This window comes from Peromyscus californicus, unplaced genomic scaffold, assembly GCF_007827085.1.
Source record: "Peromyscus californicus insignis strain IS unplaced genomic scaffold, ASM782708v3 Scaffold_11__1_contigs__length_118956290, whole genome shotgun sequence".
Lineage (NCBI taxonomy): Eukaryota > Metazoa > Chordata > Mammalia > Rodentia > Cricetidae > Peromyscus > Peromyscus californicus.
This window is the reverse complement of record NW_026294402.1, coordinates 48,634,076-48,658,034: the sequence shown is the minus strand read 5'-3', so window position 1 is coordinate 48,658,034 and position 23,959 is coordinate 48,634,076. Positions and strand designations below refer to the sequence as shown.

General features: G+C 46.5%; 1 protein-coding gene across 1 annotated transcript in view; it reads left to right on the top strand.

Annotated features, from left to right (window-relative positions):
* The window catches only part of LOC128124380 (aromatase), a 90,341-nt gene that overhangs the window by 32,155 nt on the left and 34,227 nt on the right, over nucleotides 1–23,959 (top strand). The window contains exon 2 of the mRNA XM_052760543.1: nucleotides 21,496–21,677. Coding sequence (XP_052616503.1) covers nucleotides 21,533–21,677 — 145 coding nt within the window. The 5' untranslated portion in view covers nucleotides 21,496–21,532. The remainder of the gene's footprint in view (nucleotides 1–21,495; nucleotides 21,678–23,959) is intronic.

Below are 23,959 nucleotides of genomic sequence, written 5' to 3'. Positions count from 1 at the left end.
CAGACTGATCTCAACATAGGTGAGGTTAACATAAAGGCCCTGGGTGATCCTGGTCTTCTACTCTGATTGTAGAGTAAACCAACCAACTCCAGACTAGTCTGAGATACTACCGCTGAGCGTCTAAATCGCTTTATATCTTGCTAGGCTCAACTGTTTCCGCATTTACTTCTTCCCAAGCCGTCTGTGTGCTCACGCTGCGGCAATCTGGGTAGCCTTTTAAATGGGACAAGACACTTAGTCACACCAGATGTATACTGTAGCATGATTCAATTCAGATATGCTCTGGGTTGACCCAAGCAGATTCCCTGCTCCCCTCCCCCAACTTCAAGCACAAGTTTGGTTCTTTCACTTTTCATTTCTCCTTAGCTGTCCCACTGTTGACTAAAGCTTTAGCAACTCTCCAGGACCGATGTTTCTGGGAGAGCACTCAAGATACGTTTTCATTTTTGTTCCACACCATTAGCATTTACTCTGAACAGATTTCTAGTTCTTGTACACCAGGTAGAAAGTTGCTCAGGAAATGACTCTGATTCCTTTTGCCCTCCTCGGAGCAGGGCTAAGCTGTCCATTGTTACTCTTTGGTAATTTGCATGCTTCCTTTCTCTGGAGGTGTATCACATAACCCTTGCTGTTTCTTTCCCCTGGGCCTTAAAGCTGAAATAAGGCTGTCTTGTGTTCCTCCTCTCCATCCCCCTCCCTCAATACTGGATGGTTGACACCCTGCCTCGCACTTCGCTGGAGCTTGGAGTTCAAGAAGTGAGTCAATGGATCACAAACGTGGTTTGGGCTATTTTTCTCCCTGACAAAATGCATCATTTGTCTTGCTCACATTGAAAGTCCTCCTCCTTCTCTCTGCCCACACACCCTGGCTTCCTGTGGTTTCGGCCCATCTGCCTGGCATTTTCTTCCTACCTCTAAAGCTTTCCAGGCTCCTGTGGCCCTGGCACCTGCATCCCTGTTTCCTGTTTCTGGTTCATTTTGCAGCTAGTGAACCAGGTGGACTACAGGGTGGAGCGCTCTGGATGTGCAGAATTGTCCTTTTCCTTTCTGTGTCTCTTGGCCTGTTATGGTCTCCCTCTCCCAGCCCAACCCATTGAACCTCCAAGAGGAAGCCTCTTAAGAGCTGCTTCCTTGACGAAGGAGCTGTTTATCCTGGACCGACAAACCTATGTGTAATATCCAATTTGCCCCTCCCAAATCTCCCCTGAAATGGGACTGGAGCACAAGATGTCTCTCAAGTTCTTGTATTACATCATATTTCCTTGCACTTAGCCAAAAGGAATTCTCCATCTCTAAGTATTTCTAAACAGAGTGTACTCTGAGAAGCAATAGTTATGTAATGAACACACCATTTTTTTTTTTTTAAGCAAGAAGGGAAATTTGGGGGCTTTAGTGATAGTATTATTTTTCTGTTGCTGTGATAAAATACCATGACCAAAAGCAACTTAAGGGAATTCTTATGATCCTGGAGGGTTAGAGCAGGAGTGAGGAGCCGGCTGGTCACATTGCAGGCACACACAGGTGACATCCTTCCTTTAACAAGGCTCCACCCCCTAAAGGTTCTATAGCTTCCACGGAGAGTGCCACACATTTTGAGCACCACATGTAAACAAGTTCAATAAGCACCTAGACTGCATAGGAATATAGGCATAGTCGAAATGTCACTAAGGATACATACACCAAGTTCTGAATTGAACTGTGGACGTAGAATGTAAGCAACATGGCCTGGGAAAAGCTGCTGGAAGGCTGAGAGAATGCCAAGCTTTGTGGAGAGGAGACTGTGACTTGGTAAGTGGGCAAGCCTCCCTGAAAGGAGACAGGGCTCCTGGAGTACTAGTTAGGGCCTGTCTGAGGAGCCTCCAGTCCTTCCGAGGTAGGAAGGATGTGAATATGTGTTGGCCACAGTGCACAAAGAACAGGAAAAGCAGACAAGAAGCTGCAGAGAAGAGAAGACCACGGTTCCAGGGCAGATGCTCTGGGTCAGTCCTGTTCTGCTACTCACTGGGCAACTTTGGGCAAGCTGGCCTGAAATCATACCACCCACCTCAAGTCAGTGTGAGAATGAATCGAGAGTACTGCTTAGAACTATGGCACAGAGTAAGTGCTCAACAAACAGCTGCATGGAAGTACATGGGTGTGTATATGTCTGCCACTGTGTACACACATGCACACACAAAATGCCTTTTGTGATCCCCATGTGAAGCATGAAACTGAAGTAATGCTTCTGTTGGCTACCAAGCCAAGAATTCCCAGGCCTAAAAGCCGCAACCAGAGGTGTTGCAGGAATTCTACATTCATGGCTCTGGGATCTTGGGAGACAATTGGATTCCTTACTATGGGAAATTTGCAGAGTGGGTCTTATCACAGAATCACCACTGTACCATAGAAGAAGCGCTGCCTCTGGCGTAGGTAATGAGGTGTAGATGTAAACTCATTTGGTGGCAGCCACTACCATCACCACCCATAGCAGTACCCACTGCAAGTGGAGAGCCGGGGCTGGCCACTGTGGAGTCAACACCGGTGACTAAGCGCTCAGTGACAAGAAATTGTCTGAACCAGGGCACTTGGTGTCGAAGGGAGAAGCATTACTAGCAGTACTGATTTTTGTCTTGCAGACCATCCATGCTTTGTCTATACAATGCTCACACCTCATCTGATCTCCTTTTTCAAAGTTCTTGGTGAAAAAAATGTTTTCCAGTTCAGTATCTTTTTTTTTTTTTTTAATTTGTTTGTTTTTTTAAGACAGGGTTTCTCTGTGTTGCCCTGGCTGTCCTGGAACTCTCTCTGTAGACCAGGCTGACTTCAAACTCACAGAGATCTGTCTGCCTCTGCCTCCTGAGTGCTGCCCCACCCTGACCTCAATATCTTTCTTTTGAAGAGTACTATTTTATCATGGCTGTCAGCTGCCCCTTATCGGGGGAGTAAATGTTCTAACCACTGTTCTTGAGAGGGAGTATGTTATCCACTGTGCTTGGTAATCCTCACGCTGTTGAGAGAGCCAGGTGCTCCTCCATTATGTGGCAATGGGATCTAGAGATTTAGTAACTTTCCCAACAAACGTTATAGATCTATTAAGTGGTGTATTTTTTAAAGTTATTATGTGTTTATTTTAAATATCGAGTTCTATATAGAAATATGTTGGATCAGGATCTTACCCATTCCTGTGATCCTGGCGCTTGGTGAGGGGAAAGGCAGGGGGATCAGGAACTCAAAGCCACCCTCAGCTACATAGCAAACTTGGGACAGTCCCAAGGTATACAAGACCCTGTCTAAAAATAAATAAAATAAAACAAAGGCTATTAAAAAACGACCTGCTTCTGGTTTCTTTGAAAGTGGAATCTTAAGATGATTTTATTTTTTTGCTTAGGGTGGAAGATAGTTGGGGAACCAGATTTCGAAGAGCTAGTGATTGGTTTGTTTGATAAGTTAGGTATTGATAAATTGTGCCGAAACAGATCAGTTGTGCCTGAATGCCCACTTTGACTCTGCCCTTGTGTTTGCTGGGGAATTATCTCTGTCCAGTTGTGTGTGAACAAAGACAGGGCTCTTATAGAGCTGGATGATGATACTGTGAATTTCTTATAGAGCTGGATGATGATACTGTGAATTGAGATGAACTGTTGGGCACCCTTTTCGGTGTGGGAGCCATAACGTTTAGCACGGCAGTTTTCATAGTACTAGATACAGGGGCATCCTGTAGCCCCAGAGCAAGTGTGAGAAACAGGGCTGTTTGACAAACACACTATCCACTCATCCTTCAAGAGCCTGTCCTATCCCAGTACCTACCCCGAAGTGACCCCTATTCCTTCAATCGCATCCTACCTGCCAGGTGGCAGATTTACTGTATCGCCAGCAGGTTCTTTTTTCATAGTGACTTTAAAATGTTTATGGGTGTTTTTTTTGCCATCTGGGTATGTGCCCGCATTTTTGTGTGTGCACCACAAGTGTGCCTGGTACCCGTGGAGGCCAGAAGAGGGTGTTGGGTCCCCCAGAACTGGAGTTACAGATGGTTGTGAGTTGTCCTGTGAGAGCTGGGCATGGGAGTGCAAGAGCAGCTGGTGTTCTTAACCACTGAGCCACCTCCCCCCAGGCTCTCAAGTCCACGGATAACACCTTCCCTATAGAATTTGGGAAAAGTAGCCAGCAAGCCTCGACTTTGGTCTGAAAGTTGTAACTTTGGTTCAAGTTAGATATCGGAGACAGTTTCCATTCCAGGGTATCGGTGACCTAACTTGAACCTAGTTCTGAGTAGTAGAACATGGGAAAGCCTCCCTTCTGTACTCATTCATAAGCATATCAAAGTGTCCTCAAATACTCTATTGAGTAAAGACTCCTTCAAGTTACCTTCTCTGTGCTTTTTTTTATGGTCTCTATTTCCCATATCATACCTGTGAGTGAAAAATTGATGCTATCAGTCCAGGCCAGCTTCTCCCCACAGAAGGCTCCCCTCTCTTTACCCTCAAGGCCACAGAACCGTGTGGGAATTTACTGCCCAGCTAACCCAGGGACACTCGGGACAAATGAAATATGCTCTAATTGGAGTATAGTTTTGAAGTGGGGAATGCTCCTGCATTGGATGAGAGCATTGCCTCCCCCACCAACAGGCCCTTTGCATGCTCTGGTCTCTCTCCATGGATTAAGCTAGCTGTTGGTCATCCCTTCTGGTCCACACTCACCTTTAAGGCTCCATTTGCAGCATCCAGGCTCTGTGAGAGATTTTCTGTTACTCATTCCCCCCCCCCCCCCCCCCCCCCCCCCCCCCCCGCGCTGAGCATGGCGCCTGACTCTGAACGCTCGCAGTGAATGGATGGATGGTTTGGGGGACTGTGCCTGGTCCACTGGTTGTGACAGGCAGGGCCTAGCCGGAATCCCTGGGTGGCTTGCCTGGAGTTGGAGATGCTGCACTCCAGAGGACAATACGTGGTGAACTTTCCTCCTAAACCCTGGAAGAGCGAGCCTTAGGCAAAATTTTGCCTGCCTTTTATATCATTTTATGGTTTCATTTGTGGCTATTTCAATTAAATTTTCTCAAGGCAAAGAAGTTTCTCCTGCAGAGAAACTGGTCAGCGTGCTAAAGTCACACAATATGGAGCAGCTTGGGTAGAGCGTGACTCCCCGCTGTGCTATCCAATATCTGAGGCGATAAACCTGTAGCAATGCTGATTACGTCTTACTTCCAGATTCAGGCTGGTCATAAAGCATGCAGAGTTTTAACCACCCCTTTCTTGAGACTTAGCCTCTTTGCACGCTTATCCTGTGCTCTAGCTGAGCTTCTCCGTTGCTGTGATAAAACACAGACCCAAAGCAACTTGGTTTGTCTGGCTTACGCTTCACATCACCATCCATCTTGTTAGGGAGTTCGCGCAGGAACTGAAGCAGGACCAGAGGCAGGAAAAATGGGAGGAAGCCGATTTCTGGCTGGGTTTTCATGGCTGGCTCGGCTGCTTTTAAAAACAAGCCTGAAAGCCGGGCGGTGGTGGCGCACGCCTTTAATCCCAGCACTCGGGAGGCAGAGGCAGGCGGATCTCTGTGAGTTCGAGGCTCAGCCTGGTCTACAGAGCGAGATCCAGGAAAGGCGCAGAGCTACACAGAGAAACCCTGTCTCGGAAAAACCAAAAAAAAAAAAAAAAAAAAAAAAAAAACAAGCCTGGGCTGTGCAAAGTAGGCTGGGCTTCCCACATCAGTCATCATCGAAATGTCCCGCAGACATGTGCACAGGGCCAATCTGATGGAGGCAATTCTGCTCCTGAGATCCTGTCTTCTCAAGTGACTCTAGTTTGTGCTAGTTTACAAAAACTAACCAACCGGCACACTCTGCTTTGTAGAACTTGGCTTCTTTTATTGAGGCCAAAATCTGGCCCAAATCTCTTCCAGATCTCTTCTCAGGGAAACTGTTTATATTTCTGTATGTCTGTTTTCCCAGCTGGCTCGTCTCCCTGGCTGGCCATGCTTGCTTGTGTGGGCCTATGACGGTGTCTCTCCTTGGTATTGATCTCTGAACATCTCTGTGTTCTGTATCTCGCAGGAGACCCTCCTCACTCAGGGGAGGTCAGAGCACCTCAGTCTTTATTTTAATGATGTCATCAAAACCACTTGGGAATTGCTGTTTGAACCTGTGGCACTGAAAACTTCATGTTTTCGGGGAATTTTTGCACCATTATGGGTGAACAAAGTACATGTGCCAACCTTTCTTCTCACTCCAAATCTCAGGGCTTGTTAGATTGACGTGTGTGTGTGTGTGTGTGTGTGTGTGTGTGTGTGTCTGTGTGTCTGTGTATGTGTGTGCATGTATGTATGAGCGTGTGTATGTGTGTGTGTGTGTTTGTGTGTGTGTGTGTGTGTGTGTGTGTGTGTGTGTGTGTGTTTATAGCCCTCTAGTGACCTTTAAAACAAAAAGAACACTCCTTGGGGCATAAATCTTGGAAGCGTAACCGTAGCTGGATTAAATCTGGTAAATGGACTAGATCAACAACATGAACACAGGAAAAAAGAGGATACCCCAAAAGGGCAGGGCAGAAATCAAACAGGGATCTGCACCTGGAAATGGTGGCTTAATGAGTAGGCAGAAACCAGAGGTAACTTCCAGGTTGGAGATCTGACTCCAGGAGCTCCTGACCACCTTCCTCCCTTTACCACGCACCTGTAGCGAGGACTCTGCCAGAGCAACTGTGGGCGTGGAAGGATGCAGCTGCAAGTGCAGGGGACGCCCACGGCCAGAGCGACTGTGGGTGTGGAAGGATTCAGCTGCAAGCGCAGGGGACGCCCACGGCCAGAGCTCTAACTAACACATTCTGATGAGTGGCGTCTGCTGCCCCTTCCAGAAGAGACTGGGGTACACACTGGACATCACCTGTCTTCTCTTCCTTCCTACAAAGCGGGCAAGCAGTGGCAGCCAATGGCAATTCCTGACACGAAATGATCTCATAATTAGGCGTCACCACATATTTGATTAGAGCCAAGAGAAAAGTTGTGAGGATACAGACGTACTGACCCCTCAGCTGAAGCCTGTAGAACTCACAGATTCACCATTAGTGACACCTCAGCAGATGCTGCGTCCCTAAGACATTAGCAGTGGACACTGCTAATATTGTGATCTTCGAAGTTAAATATCTGAATTGATAGACCGAAAGGCCCAGTAAATAGCAACTAGCAAAACAAGAAATCAAATAAGAATACAGTACAAAGAGAAAATATGGGGAATGCAAGTAGCAAATAGGAATTGGTACATTCAGCCCTGATATTTGTATCAGGAAGAAAGAAAATAGGGCAGAGAAGGTGGCAACATTTAAAGAAATATTCACCAAAAATTTCCCAGAATTGAAAAGGTCTGTGATTCATTACAGTGATCTCAGTAGGCCCATTCTGCACTCGGTGATGGGAGAGTTGATTCAGGCAGAGTAAGTGGTCCTTTGGAACCAGTAGAGAGGGTAGATGATCCAGCTCTGGCCTTCCTGATGAGATAGTTCACATAGAGTTCTGGGACCCAGCCCGGGATGCAGTTCGGTGACAGAGCTTACTTAGCATGTCTGAAGCTTCATGTTAGATCCCTGGCACCACCAAAAAATGTGGAAAACATGACCCAGAAAGCCAAGTGTGGGTAAGTATAGGTTAAGGTGAGCACTGTATTCGGATATCAATGATTCCATATTCTGTTCAGGTTATCCCAGTGTTTCCCAAGTATCCATCCTCAGTATATTAATGATATGAAGTCACAGAGCTGCAGAGAACCTGGAGACTGCCATATTCTGCAGGTCTTTCTAGGTTCCCAAGTGAGGCATGGTTACATGTGACCTGTCCCAAAATTCACATCTGCATAGTGGCCCCCAAGGACACAACTCCAGCCTGAAGGTTTGTTCCCTCTGGCCATTCCCAGGACTGGTCATTATCACCTGCACCCTCCTTGAAGACAGAGGACTAATATTAACCTTAAATTTTTTTTTTTAGATTTATGTGTATGAATGTTTTGTCTGCCTGTGTATCTGTGTACCGTTTGTGTGCCTGGTGCCCAAGGAAGTCAGAAGAGGGCTTCAGATTCCTGGAACTGGAGTTATGGATGAGTGAAGCCACCATGTTGGTGCTGAAATCAAACTCCAGTCCTCTGCAAGAGAAATGCTTTAAACCACTGCAGCCCCCTGATATTAGCCTTTATGGATCTCTTACTATGTGCCAGGCACTCTGGCAAGGCTTTACCTAATTTCCTCCTCATGGTACGCTTATTAGGAGACACCCTTTCCTCCTGGTTTTTCTTTCCTGATGAAGAAACTGAGGCAAAGCATAACATAGAGGATGCACTTGAACACAGGGAAGCTGGGTGGGAAGCGGAGGAAACAGGAGCAGCTGTGAGTTTCGCTTGTCAATTCTTTTCCCATTCTCTCAACCGCATATGCCTTTCCCCCATCTTGGTAACTTGGAAAAATAACACCCTTGGCTGTCTGCTCACAAGGCCATGCCCCACCTTTGTAGGGCGTGACCTTCTCCTCTCTGTCCACACTGGCTTAGTCTACCCTACTGGACACATGCAACCAGACTTTTGTTGTATTTGTTGAGGTGATATTGTCTTGACTAAAGTAATTCATTAAGGGTATAACTTGTGTGTGTGTGTGTGTGTGTGTGTGTGTGCGTGCTTAGAGTCTAGAATAATGAGTAGGATGTAGCAGATCACTTACTTTTTTGGAGTGAAGACAATAGTCTGAGCCAACATGGGCATTCCATGAGCTGGGCTCTTCTGTGGAAAAAAGAGAATGAGAAGGACCCTGATCTTTGACATCCTCAGAGATAAGTGTAGCCCTGAACAGTGGCAGATTGTGATGGGTCACAGGTGGGGTCTTAGGGTTTCAGACATGCCCTTTACCCTATCCTTAAGTCATTCTACTGGCTCCATGGGTCAAATAATCTGGAATTTTATCAAGTCTTCCTCTGCAGATTTGGGATCCAGTTAAAAACGAGCAATCTCTGAGGGAATTTCACATACAAATTGGAAGCAATACTCAGTTGGTCAGTGGAGGTGGTTTGGATCTGCAAAGAACCTCTAGGACGTTGGACATCTGAAGCTGAAAAACAACCTTTGCTAAGAAGTTGTCCAATGGAGGTTAGTTGATGGGCCTCAGGAAGTTCAGAAACCTAGCATTGCATGTTGATTGCTGACTGTGTTGCTCCAGAGAGCCTCCAGAGCATCAGAACGGGCCTGGGGCTTGATTGAGAACAAAGGGGAGAATGGTGGCCAACGCTTCATCACCCTAACCTTCCCCACCTCCAGCTTTCAGCTCTGGTTACCTAGGCCTTCAGGTACCACGGTCTAGTATAAAGCAGTAGTTCAGAAGAGAAGAAGGAATAGAGACAAGAGGGCCAAGGCACTGAAAAGTGCTGTGGGATGGTCTCTATGTCAAATTGCTCTGATTGGTCAATAAATAAAATACTGATTGGCCATTGGCTAGGCAGGAAGTATAGGCAGGACAAGGAGGAGAATAAAGCTGGGAAGTGGAAGGCTGAGTCAGAGAGACACTGCCAGCCGCCACCATGACAAACAGCATGTGAAGATGCCGGTAAGCCACAAGCCATGTGGCAAGGTATAGATTTATAGAAATGGATTAATTTAAGATATAAGAACAGTTAGCAAGAAGCCTGCCACGGCCATACAGTTTGTAAGCAATATAAGTCTCTGTGTTTACTTGGTTGGGTCTGAGCGGCTGCGGGACTGGCAGGTGAGAGAGATTTGTCCTGACTGTGGGCCAGGCAGGAAAACTCTAGCTACAGAGAAGGACTGCAGAAGCTAGAGAATTAGGACAAGGTTAGGAATGTTAGGCATTAGGACTGTGGAGTCTTGTGCTCCAACCCCCTTGTTGGTAGATAAGGAAATGGAGGTCCAGGGAGGTTAAGTAACCCCAGCACTGGGGTCATTCAGTAGTTTCCTTGCCGGAGAGTGGCCCTGCTCTAGGACATCTCTGTGGCCTCACAGTTTGTTCATTAAACAAGAGATAAGCTCACAAGGAAAGACCAATAGTGCTGCTGCTATCTGACTGTTTGGGTAGTAGCTATAGGCCACTGTGCTGTTGGAACTTGGCATTTGTAATCACAGATAGGACAAGGAAAACATTCTTCTGGGGATATGTGAGTGTATTAGAGTTGGGTTTTGTTGTTGTTGTTGTTTTTGACACCTGACCTAAAAAGCTTAAGATGCTAACCATTTATTCATTCACTTCAATAACATTAATTGAGCATCCATGGCAGCCTCTGTGGAGGCTAAGGACAGAAGTAAGACGTGAGATGTAAGGAGGGACTAAGCTGTGATTATGATGACAAACGATCCTGCAGAGGTAATTGGCTATTTGGATGGGGTGGAGTGCCCTTAAAAGAGCCTATCATATTCAGGTCAAAGAGGCAAGGCCACCTAGACTTCAAGGTGATAAATCTTGGCTACCAAGGCTCAGGTATGGGTATGAATTTTGCCATAGACACAGATTCAGTGGTATGTGGACCACCCTAAGAATTGTGTATTCTCTTGGGGACCTTTTACCATTGTTATCATGGGATCACATAGCTTCAATTGTCATAGAGACTAATGTAAAGACCAAGGAACGACAACCAACACCACAGGTGTGTGGCTTGCAAGCCCCCCCCCCCCAATCTCAGCACACACACACACACACACACACACACACACACACACACACACACACACCTGCCCCCTGCAGTGGAGAATTCACTTCCCTAGTCAGAGCTTAAGCCACCTGGGAAGTGAGTGAGCTCATGGGGCTAGTTATTTTCAGAGTTGAACTCAGGCCTTCTGACCCCAAATCTTCATATGGTGTCCCTTTCCTCTTTCAGGTTAAAAGCCAAAATTTGAAAAATTCTGATGAGGCAAGCAACAGAAAAAAAACAAACAAACAAAACAAACAAGTGGCAGGAGACAAACCACTGTGTTTTTTAAACTGTTCTTTTCCTCCTCTCAGGGACAGGATCAGTGAGAAAAATATGGCTTTGATGTCAGACAAGCCCAGTTGGATCCTAGGGCCCTTGTTAAGGCTCTGGTCCCCCAAATAATCACGACTTGTCATGTGGCTCAAAATGCCTTTAACTACCAAGGTCTCAAAGACTTCTAGGTCAGTCACTGCTGACATCCAGGGGAGGTAACATTAGGTACCACAGTGGGAAAGCAGTGGATCATACACTGAGAAACAAGAGGCACCATCTGGGGCACAGATGAAGTCGGAGCGAAAGGATGTCCTTGCCCTGGGCCTGCTGGAGGTGGATGGGCAAGTTGTGAAGAAAGTAGGACTTCAGTGAACCTCTTGTGCTAGCTAGTGCTGGGCCTCAAAGATGAGTGAGAACTGATGGGCACTGTGAGCTGACTGAAATGTGGGGTGGGCCGCATGTGCCTTTCATGGACTATCAAGTCCTCCTGTGTGAGGAACCCACTGGGTGGGGTGTCTCAGTGTGCCTCTTGCTCCCCCATCCCCTTTCTGCATGTCTAATCAGTCTGAAATTTCAGTGGAAACACTGAGTGGGTCAAACCTTTGCCCTGGAGTTGGTTCAAGACAACCACATATTGATCTGAATTTCCCTTGTGAAGTCTTCATTTTCTCTCTCTTGTTATAGAACAAGTAACTCCTAATTGGAAGCTTGCTGAGCAGGATGGCCAGCCCCACCAGGTCAATCGATAGAGAACAGTGGCAGGATGTGTCCATGGCTAAAGCATCTCCACTTTTAAATGACCATGAATGAGGGATCTTGCTTTGCTGAGTCCCCGATAGTTGCTTCATTTCTAAAGGAAAAAGATTATTACACCTCAGCATATTCCCAACACTGAGAACCTCGTGATTCCTCACCGGAGAAGATCTTGGGCAGCTAAGCCTGTGGCTCTAGAGTATCTTGGCTGTACCAAGATGACCCAGCCCCTGGGACTTTTGGCTTGTTTGTCTTACTGCCTTCATCTCTAGATAAGAGAACTGGATGTAGCAGCTTGTTAAATAGTATAATCACATACATATCCAATAATATACTTTGGTCATTCCTCTTTGTTCTTATTTATCCCCCTCTCTCTCCAGGAAAATCCCTTAAGTCTTTGGGGTGTGTGTGCGCACGCACGCACGCACGCACGCACGCACGCACGCCCATCCCACTGCATTTGATGATTGCTTGCATGAACATGGGTAGAGGGGGCTATTCACTTGGGCATGGATAACTTAACAATGGCCATATCACCGAGGAATGTGATGCTTCTTCCCCCAGCAACCATTAACTATGCCTTACTCCTTAATGTTTGTTTGATGAAACCCTCTGAGACTTTTTATGTAGTGTCTTTCCAGTTTAAAGCAAGAGTGCCCGGGGGCCCATTTCAGAGAATAAAAGGAAGGGAGGGATTTGTAGCAGATAGGAGGATAGTTCTGGGAAAGGAGGAAGCTGGCTTATCTGAGGCGGGAAGACCTGAAAGAGCAGGGAGGCACAGAGGTGGAAGTGGAGGGGGAGCAGAAAGGGGAAGAAGGGGAGGGGGAGATGGGGAGGAGGAAAGGAATCAGCAGGTGGGATGTTTATAAGTCAATGAGACTCTGACTGTGAGTGGAGATCAGCGATAACCCAGATGAGGACTGAGGACGCCTTTGGCACCCTTACAGCCAAGAAGAAGGGAGAAGGATTTTTACCAGCGCATAAGAGTAAAACTGAGCCGGAAACAATCTAGCCTTACGTGTGCAGGACAGAATGAAGGGGGAGCCTGAAAGGAAGGCCCCCGGGCGACTGTAGGGAGTGAAATAGGAACAGACTCAAGCCACTGCAGGTTTGCTGTGAGCATGCCTGAAGACCTGGATGTGGTTCAGGAAGTGGGATGTAGGTGTGAGGGAGAGAGGCACAAACTCCTGTCTTTGGGGAACTCACATTCGAGAAGAAACAGAAGTAAAGACACAAAATTTAATCAGTTAACACTCCATTTTACTTTAAAGAGATTTAAGCAGTTTTATAGTAAAACACGCAAATCTGAAGGCTAAGTATAGATAAATGATTTTGTTATTCTCAACATCTTCTCTGCAGATAAAATAGTTTCACAGAGCTGATCTTATGAGGGTCAGTTACCATCTGGCAGCCAAGAATGACTAAACGAATTTCAAAAAAGATACCACCAATTAGACCCCATCATGTGGTTCTGTCTTTAACTTAGATAATGAGCACGAGGAAAGGCTGCAGGTCGGCCAGAGTGGGCGCTGGACTCACGGACAGATACTTTGACATTGTACCTGGTATTTTAGGGGAAGGCTGTGCTATCATGCTGTGTGGCTATCAGCCCATGCCCCTCACCATGCATGTCACCTGCGCAGCCCCTGGAGGCCTGGAGCCTCCCAGGAACCCAGAGTTTTCACAGGAGATTTTTAAAAAACGAATCCTAGAGAATCTAGAAGGAAGATACAAATTGCATTCAGCCAACCGCTGAGAATACCTGTTCATCATGAACTGAGCAGAAGACACTGTGAGGAGCTATTCTACAGTGAAATACAGTTAAATGTGTTCTCTCTCAGAGGGATCTTTGATGCTCTGGGCCTTGGGTCTTTGTCAGAAGGAGACCTGGGCTTGAGTACCAGAAAACGGGCAGGCACGAGGATAGGAAAACAAAGCTAGCACCCCATCTTTCCCTTGAGCAAGCTTGGCTGGGTCCCAGAGACCCAGGACCCCTGGAGCATCAGAAGTGGAATCTCCCCCTGGAACAGAGTAGGTGGGGGTTGGAGTGCTAGGGAGAAGAGGAGTGTAGAAAGAAGCTGGGGAGGGCCAGGGTGACACAGGCTTAAAGTCTCTAGGGTGAGTGCTGCAGGAATAGAGAGGGGAGACTCGGGTCTTACCCACTAAAGGTACCAGAACAGGGACTCCACATCCCCATGGGTATGGGGTCTGACCACCAGAATCCAGGCCCATGAGGGGAGCTACAGGAAATGCCTGGTTCATAACTGCATTGGTTTCCCTCTCCCAGGATGCTGGCAGTGGTCCCAGCCAGACTCTCCTCCTTGCAGGGCCTGGAGAAGGGCAGCACCTGCCAGCCCAGTGATGCCCTGTGCACTGGGGGAATTCTATGACTATTACCAACTTAGGAGCAAAGCAATCTGTTAAATCTGTTTTTGAAACATGAAAAGTTGCCTTTCTGGAGATGTCAGAGCCAATGATAACTCTTCAACCATTAAACATGTCTGTACTCATAAAAAGTAAAATATGGTCGAGAAGGCCAAGGAAATGAAGGAGAATGCTTTGATTTAGGGCCAGGGTATTTTGGGGGAAATATCTTGCAGTGGCTGGACATCGCGGGGCTAAGATAGGAAGGGTATACAGGTTCAAAAGAAAGGGGAGGAAAGGGTGAGAGACACCAAGATTCTGAAGCTAACACAAGGAGGTTTGGGTCTGGAGGTCTGAAGGGGCTTGACAAGTCTGGGTTTAACACAACTGTGGAGTCATGATGAGGCATCCAGATGGCTGTGTGTACAAGGCAGCTGGGGCTTGAGAGACGGACGGGAAAGGGCAGGAGGGAATGGAGGAAATACCCACAGAGAGGTGAAAGCCACAGCTGGGAAACGCAATGAGTGTTAGAGTATGAAGCATGGCAGACAAATACTTCAGCTGGAGCTGCTCTTGTTTGGAGGCCTGAAGGACAGGCACAGAGGAGCAGGGCAATGGAAGAAACGGGAAAGCTTGCTTCGAGTCATAGAGCAGGTGTTAGGATGAGTGGTACACGAGTCCAGTGCCACAGGAGGTGCGGGTGATGGCCAATGCTGTTTTTTCCAGAGGACCTAAGTTTGGATCCCAGCTCCAATGTTGGGCAGCTCAGAACTGTACATAAATCCAGCTCCAGGGAGGTCTAGTGCCCTCTTCTGACCTCCAAGGGCACCCTCACTTTATACCGACATGCATACACACATACACACACACACACACACACACACACACACACACACACACACACACAAAATCTGTTTTTAGAAAGAGGATAAAGGCACAGATGGGACAGTAGGAAGGTCGTGTGCCATCACTAAGAGGCAGGCATCAGTGGTGTGAAGTAGAAATCAGGAAATGTGTCAAAAGAGAGGCAATGGGCGTGGGTTATTTGTCATGAAGAAAAAGAAATTATGGCATCAAGAAGAGAGAGGAAGTTGGAGGCGAAGAAAGCGAGGGAGGAGCTGGCGTTGTGGAAATCATGAGAACGAGCTGCAGGTGGTAGAGAGAACAAAAGTGTGGTTAGGATGGAGAGTGAACTTCCAAGTCAGGAAGGTTGATGCTCAGCTTCTGCCCTCACTGCTGGCTCCCACACAGCCTCATTTCCCCGCACGCAGGAGACTGAAGGAAGAGGGGCATGAATTCAAGGTCAGCACGGACTATACAGTGAAGCCTTGTCTCAAAAACAAGCAGAAACCAAGATGAGATATAGCACTGAGTATATTCTGTAAGGCCATTGTGACTGTTGAAACAGAGTTCATATGCCAATTGATGGGACATCCCAGAAGATAGATTGGCCGTATCGGGGGTACCAGTGACACTATGTCAACACCATTTACTCCTTTAGTAAAACTGGGAGGAAAAGATGCTCTCTTTTTTTCTAATTATCTTTTTTGGTGATTCATGCCTTCTGGACACACATCAACTGTTGCACATCTGTCCCATCTCCTCGTTCATCCAGGATGCTGGCACTTCTGCCTCCACTGGTCCCCAGCTTCTCCACGCGTCTTCTGTACAATCATTCCTCTCCCCACGGTCTTCCCTTTTCTATTCTGTCATTAAATATTGGTGTCCTTTGAATGTCTCGGTCTGAATGGCTTCCTTGTCCAGTGTTTTCCACAGCCCAGGGGTTAATTTGGACCTACACATCAGTTCTGTCTTTGGTTGGCTCAGAGCTGCTGCCCCCCGACCCTCGAGCTACTGGACATTAGCACTTGAGTGTTTCAGCCGTTCCCAGAACTCACATTTTCTAAACATTGATGATGAGTTTCCCCCACCTTGGAAATGGAGGAGGAGTGGACCTGGGGAAGAAGGGAGATGGGGGAGGGGTGGGGCGCACTGGGAGGAGGAACGGAGGGAGGGAAAACTTCAGTCAGCATGTAATAAATGAATGATAAAAACAAACAACAATCGTGCTTCCATCTCAGAGGATGGCACCACCATCCCCTCATGTAGAAGTTTCCAGTCTGGCAACTTAGGGGCAGTATTTAACACTCTTGTCTCATCAGTTTCTGCCACCTGCGACCATAGCTCTCCCACCTCTCTCCTGCCCACAAAACTGTGGAAGATAACCAGCTTGCCTCTTGTCAACTTCAACACTCACTATCTCCATAATATTCTTTCTGCTGTAGCCAGAGTGTTTTAAAATGCGATCTGACTGATTTTCTATGATTGTCCTTTGATATACAGGACAATCCTTCAAGCCAAACCGCCACTGTCTCCATGAGTGCAGCTGTGCCCACTTGCAAAAGCTCACCACAGCTGGACCTGTGGGCTGGAGGTGCAGGAGGGTTGTGGGACCCTCACTTGAGTATCCGGGCATTCCTCCTAACCAGTCGTATATGCAATTCTGCCCTGATTGCGTGTGAAGCCAGGGAGGGACTGGAGTCTATAAAGTGGGAAGGGCTAGGGAGGGGGTTCATCTCTATATCTATGTATTTACTGGAGAGTGAAGAGCCATGCCGACTTCCCAGTGAGACTGGTGCTCCTGTCCACAGTCTTTCTCTGCAAGGAAGCCTAATTAACTCACTGGCTCCCCAGAGTGAGCTGTGGTGGAATCACACCTCCATTGTCTTCAGGACCTTCCAAGGAGGGAATAGTTTCTTTCTTCCCTGGGGAAGAAATTTTGACAACACCTTTCATTTCTTCCCATGTCACACTTGGTCAGCTTCTCAAATCCCAGCAGCTTTATCACAGTCTATGTGAATGTGTCCAGCCTAGCGCACCTCACACAAGCCTCCCTCTTTGGGAGCTCTAGGTCCCCAGCTTTCTCTGTGTGTTTTGTTTTAACTGATGGTTATTTTTTCTTATTAGCATCGAGCTTTCCTGCCCACCTCTACCCTGTCTGCTATGCATCCGTCCCTTTACTTCTAAGCACAGAATGTTCTCCAGACAAAAAACGGCCCTCCACTCGAAGTAGATAGAATTTCATCTCAGAGGAATAAAGTAAACGGACATAAGAACCCAGTGTCCATAGATTCTTTTCCTCAGCTTACCCCATGCGGGCCGTAGCGTCTCCCCAGGACTCTGGGAGAAATCTTCTCAGGGCAGGCCCCTGGGAAAATTTCAATAGACACTAGCCAGGACACCCGAGGTAGGCCTGGAGAGATGTGTCTGGAGCCCTGTATCAGGTGGGCCCAAGCATGGGATGCCATAATAGGTAAAGACTACCTGAAAATAGCAATAGAAGATTCCAAAGTGATGACCCTCAGAAAGCCAGTAGAGACTCAGGTAGTAATATTGCTCTTGATATCGCTAAGCACTTGAAAGTCTTGTGTGTGTGTGTGTGTGTGTGTGTGTGTGTGTGTGTGTGTGTGTGTGTGGTGTGTATGTGTGTGTGTGTGTGTGTGTGTGTGTGTGTGTGTGTGTGTGTGGTGTGGTGTGGTGTGGTGTGGTGTGGTGTGTGGTTTCTCCTGAGGAAATGTACAAAAAATTACTTACCCCTGATAGGCCATTGACAACAGATTACAGGTATAATTCCTCCCAAATCTAGCTTAGGGACAATGAGTGTATTGGTGTCACAGGAACATAGGGGAGTCCAAGGCAGGTGCTTCACCAAAGGCCCACCCAAACCTGGGTTATGTCTCACAAGTGTGACTTGCCAGGAGCTCTCTCACCAACTTGTAGGCAGTCCCAGGATAGAGTCTCCTCTCCACAGCAACTGTTCCCTCTTCTACCAACCACTCTGGAGGGAGGTCTTATGAGTCATACAACATTCTGAAGAGACTGAGCTTGAGCCTCCCGTCTGCCTCCAGGAAGGAACATTTCAACTCATGGCAAACAGCTAGGCACGTGGGCTTTGGGGGTGAGAGCATGGTGTTACTGGCAGGGGACTTGAAGCTACCTCTTTGAAGTTCCAGGACTTGTCTACATTCCTGTCTGCTATTCAAAAGATTCTGTTCAACCAACCCAGGTAGCTCATCAGAATGTTCTGCCAAACACAAAAACCAAAGATTAGTAAGACAGGACTCAGGGGAACGCTCCACCTGCGCCATCCAGACATCAGAAAAATTCAATCCTTAAACAAGCTCTTTCTAAATAACCTACCCCATCAAAGATGGGATAGTATCCGCATGTAGATTGTCATTACAAGATTGTTATGACAAGATTGTCATAACAAGCAACAACATGGCACAAATAAAAACATGGGCATTGGAGAAGACCACGTGGGTGCCAATCCAGGCTCTGCCATACAAAAGTTGGGTACCCTGGGACAAGTCACAAGTCACCTGACCTTCCCACAGCTCAATCTCTTCTTGTAAAATGAGGACAATCATACATTGCTCACAGGGTTGATGTTGGAATAGTATCTGCCATACAGCCAATGTTTTGAAAGTGTTACAAAAATTCTTTTTCTGTTTTTCTTTATGTGATGCTCTCACGGGGGTTTGACATGCTTTTAGGAAGCCAGGCTTCTGAGTCCTGTTTGGATCTAGACATCAGCAGCCTCTGCTTTGAGTGGTGGTTAACTACTGTAAACACAGACATGCAATTGGAAATTGCACAAAACAGTCTTGAAACTTTAGAGAACATTTGTTATTATTCTGTGACCTTTAAATTTTCGGGCCAAAACATTACTCTTATCACAACTTATACTTCTTAGAAAAACAAATAATAAAATAAATGTTTTTGTACACAATAATTTAAAACAGTTCATGCCTTAAAGTGATTTTCTTTATCTTCTTTCTTTTTTTTTGTTTTTTGAGACCTGATTTCTTTGTGTAGCCCTGGCTGTCCTGGTACTCACTCTGTTGACCAGGCTGGCCTTGAACACAGAGATCCACCTGACTTTGCCTCTTGAGTGCTGGGATTAAAGGTGTCTGTGAACATTGTCTGACCCATGCAAGGTTCGTAAGCTGGGCATGGTGGTGCATTCTCATAAGCCCAGTATTGGCAGGTGAGTTCAAGGTCCAAGTCAACCTGAGCTTTATAACTTGCACCTTTCTTATTAAAAAAAAAAGTTATCAAAAGTATTTGAACATTCCTTTCTTCCTTCTCTTCCATGATTTAATTTGTTAATTTTTATTTAGTGCATGCGTGTGTGTGTGTGTGTGTGTGTGTGTGTGTGTGTGTGTGTGTATGTATGTGCACACGTGCATGCTTGCAAGTGCACATGCTCAAATGCTTCAGTGCCATTGTGGGAGTCAGAGGTCAATGTGAGAGGAGGTTCCCTCCGTCTACCATGTGTGTTCCAGAGCTCGAACTCAGGTCATCAAGCTTGGCTGAAGGAGCCTTTACCTGCTGAGCCACTGTATTGGCCTGCTCTCTTTCTCCATTGAGCATTTTTTATTTCTCTGCAAAATAAAAAGCCTCAACCCATTCAAAATAGCTGCTCATTAACAAAGGAAGCAGCTAAGAACAGTGGCCGATTCTTCATTCTCCAAGTAGATCAATTGGGAACCTGTAACAATTAAGCTGTTCGATATATGCACAGGCATCTTCAGTGTCACACACGTAATTATTATTTAAATGATAGGGTAATATAATGAATTAGCAAAATGATGAATGCACTGAAGGAGTTCAATTGTGAAATTTCTATAGTTACTAGAAATCAAAGGTTGCATAGAGATCAGGGGAGAAATATTATCACATAGTGCCTAAGAATCTGGTGAAAGTTATGGCCTTTCTCTTCTCAAGAGTGCATGTGAGGCCTGGAGAGGCCACTCGGGCTGAGTGCTGACTGCTTACAGAATGCCCACATTCAATTCCCAGCACCTGTATCAGGCAACTCACAAATGCTTGTATCCCTAACTCCAGGGCTCCTGACACCCTCTTCTGGCCTTTTCAAGCATCTGCACACATGTGTGCATACACACATGCAAACACATACACATAAATAAAAATAAAATCTTTTGAAAAAAGTGTATGTGAAGCCAGGTAGTGGTGGTGCACGCCTTTAATCCCAGCACTCAGGAGGCAGAGGCAGGCTGATTTCTGAGTTTGAGACCAGCCTGGTCTTCAGAGTGAGTTCCAGGAGAGCCAGGACTACACAGAGAAACCCTGTCTTGAAAAAAAAAAAAAAAGTGTATATGAGTACATACAAAATTTTCTGTAGTAGATCAGGGGATCCACACAGCTCCTGACATCCAATTTGAGTTGAGTTTCAGTATGAGGTAACACCCAGCCAGTCTTGGCGAGTCTCCTAAACTTCTGTCACTTTCTACATAAGGGCAAAACATGGAGAGTGTCATCTGCCACTGGAAAATCCATTTGATGATAATGCTAGGAGTTTCTTCAACTTGGCTTCTGGAGCCCCTGCCATCCATCCCTACAGAGCCTTCCTGTGAGCAGAGTTGATAAAACACCACTGAAAGACCCAGCAGCACACTGCTGTTGAAAACCAACTCAGCCTGAAAAGGAATTATCCTGCACAGGATACACGCCATCACTGGGACCCGCCGGCTGCGTGGCCCCTGAGCCTGCTGCCAGGGCATGCTGCTCTGCTGATTCTCTTTCTCCATCCCCTTCATTTTGTTTCTCTTCTCTTTATTCTCTCTCTCCTATCTGCCTCTCCCACCCCCAGCCCACCTCTCATACTTACCCCCAAGAACATTGTCTAACTGGTCTGGGGTTCTACTTCCCTAGATCCCCATTAAAGCCACCAGAGAAAGACTGTCACGTGTAGCACGTCTTGAATTTCATAGACACCCTAATGAAGACCCAGAACACTTGGATAGTGTCTAAGAAATGCATTCTTTCTGTAGAAATGTACAATCTGAGAAAGTAATTTTGATCAAGGGAAGGGACTGGGACATTGCTTGTATTTGTTTAATTTTATCTCTTTATTTTTGTATTGATATATTTACTGTGTGTGTGTGTGTGTGTGTGTGTGTGTGTGTGTGTGTGCGTGTGTGTGCGTGCGTGCATGCGCACGAGTGTGCATGTGAGTCCCGGGGGCTGGACTCAGGTTGTTAGACTTAGTGGTGGGAGCCTTTACCTGCCCTTGACTTGTTTCATTAATTGAGTCTGCTTTAAAGAAAGAGGATTGCCTAAGTCAAGCTGCTGCTGAAGTAACACAGTGTTTGTTCCTCTGGAATGAACTTCAGAGAGTTGACTCTCAATTGAGCATGTACGTCACTCTACACACTCAAGGGCAAGATGATAAAGTTCTATCAGACCAACCGTTGAACAGGACCTGAGTCTACCAAGGCCATCCTTGTTTTGACTTGTAACCACAAATTTGTCTTGTCTAAATGTCCAATCACTATAAAACAAAGTGCCCATCTCTCCTTTCTAGCACCCCTAGAAGTGACAGGAGCCGTAGCCAAACCCAGGGGTTTAGTTTCTGACCTCACCACCGATTTGTTCCTATAGAACTGTGAATTTTTCTTCTGAGGCCAAAGATCACAAGATGTTCCTGGAAATGCTGAATCCCATGCACTATAATGTCACCAACATGGTCCCTGAAGCTATGTCCATCAGTGCCATGCCGCTCCTGCTGATCATGGGCCTCCTCCTCCTGATTTGGAATTGTGAGAGCGCATCTTCAATACCAGGTAAGCCACTTTTTAAGTTCTATACCTAAGCAGAATGTTTCACTGGGCTCTTTGGTCCGTGGCAACAAAAATATTTGTTTGTAAAAAGACAAAGAGCAAACCTCGGAAGGTTTCTGAAGACCACAGCTGTGCTAGCAAGTGAGCAGTGAAATGAGAAATGTTAAACTGATCATCTGCACGTGGCAGATGAACACATCACAAATGCTGTGTAGATGCTTCCTCCAGTCTGCATAGTGTTTTTGGAAGGTTTGATTTGGCACAGAAAGTACCTTAAAGGCAAGCTTGAGATGGAGTGGGGCAAGGTAAAATTCTAGAGATTTTGTTAATTAAAAGAAAAACAACTGATTCAAATTCATTCCAGTTCTGCTCTGGAGGTGGAAGTGTCTCTGTGCCTCCCGCCCCCGCCCCTGTCTGTTTTCTCTCTCTTTGTCTCATCCACACCTTCTCCTTTCCTTGTATTTCTTCTTTCTCTTAATCTTATCCTTCACTTTCTCTTATTGGCATCCTGGTGTCACCATAGGGTTGACTGGGAGCTGAGTAGTGGGAGAATAGGAACTGGAACCATTCTCTGGGAGCACCGCATCCTGAAGGAATTGTCAACCAGGTCTGTGTGTCAATCATAAGTAGAGACTGATATAATTATTCTGATAATCCCAGTGAAAAATTTTGACACTGCTGCTGAAGTGATCAATTATCAAATTAATTCAGAATAAACAGAAAGCCCAGATAATGTCTTTAAATTTGGGTGTGAATACCTCACGGTTATCACTAGTTTCTAACGCCATAAGATATCCAATAAGGTTTGCGTCAACATCCTAGGGACCACCCATTCACAAACATGCCAAGGCTCTGCACAGGGTGATTGAAAGTAGCAGCTGGCCTGGGGACAGCGGGGACAAAATGCTGTGTCTGAATTCTTTTTGAAGTAGTCCAGAGAATCGCCCATCTCTCCGATTCAGCCTTGCACTTCAGGTTACTTGAATTTCCAATTTAGCTGAGCATTGTTGAGTTTGTTCTCTTCTCCCTGGTGGGGTCACCTCTGGAGGAGAAGGTCTGAAGGAAACTCCTCCATGACTTTGGCTTGGATGCCGCCTTCCACAGATTTCCCTTCCCATGGGGAGGTCCTTGGTCAGAGTAAAGAAGTTGAAGTTGAGACTGAAGGTAGGGTGCAGTACAATGCTTTTCCTTCTTTGTCCTGTCATAGGCTCAGGTGCTCAAGTCCAAGTCACCTGTATTATAAGAGCATCTTGCAAACAGGTCAGCACTGGCCATCAATCAAGGAAGCCACACACTGTCAAATTTTAGTATAAGAACAACCTGGAGCCGGGCGGTGGTGGCGCACGCCTTTAATCCCAGCACTCGGGAGGCAGAGTCAGGCGGATCTCTGTGAGTTCGAGGCCAGCCTGGTCTCCAAAGCGAGTTCCAGGAAAGGCGCAAAGCTACACAGAGAAACCCTGTCTCGAAAAACCAAAAAAAAAAAAAAAAAAAAAAAAAAAAAAAAAAAAAAAAACAACCTGGAAGGTGTGAGTAGGCTAGCTGATCTTCAAGCCCTTCCCCGGAGTGTTTGAATTGCAATGCCCTTAAAATGTTCTCACTATGTAGCTCTGGCCATCTGACTGGCCTGGAACTTACTACGTAATGTAGACCAGGCCTGTGTTGAACCCAGAGATCCGCCGTCCTCTGCTTCCTGAGTGCTGGGATTAAAGTCCTGCACCACCACACCCAGCTAAAACATGTACTTTGAAAAGAAGCAGAGTGAGAACTGACAGCCCCCAGGCCTGAATCAGGAAGCTAGGTGGCACTTATTTGTACCTACCACTTCTGGGCCACTGATATGGTACTGTCTGTCACCAGTGGCAGCCACCTAGACAGTACAGTGGTCCTCAGCTCTGTCTGAGGTAGGGCCTCCAGGTTGAGACTCTCAAACCTTCCTTGGTGTTTCAAGAGCAGTCAAGGTTGAGAGCCACAGAGATCCTCCACGTGATAGAAGGGGAAAGCCCCTGAGAGATGCTCTGTATTGCCGGGTAATGTGTTATGACAGGTAAGAGAAGGCAGAAAGTCCAAACAAAATAAAGGATTAAATCCTGGAGGAGGGAAATGGCTTGCTGATGCCAAGCTAGAAGGAAGATAGGAGCCCCAGCAGAGGGCTGGGAGTCTCTAGTCTCAGACTGTGAGCTCCTACCTACTTTCATGCTTTGCCTTGGAAATACGAGGTCTGGTCTGTTCTCTCCAGGGGCACAGCCCAGGATTATTGGGCTCCTGTCAGGCCTAGGAAATAAGAA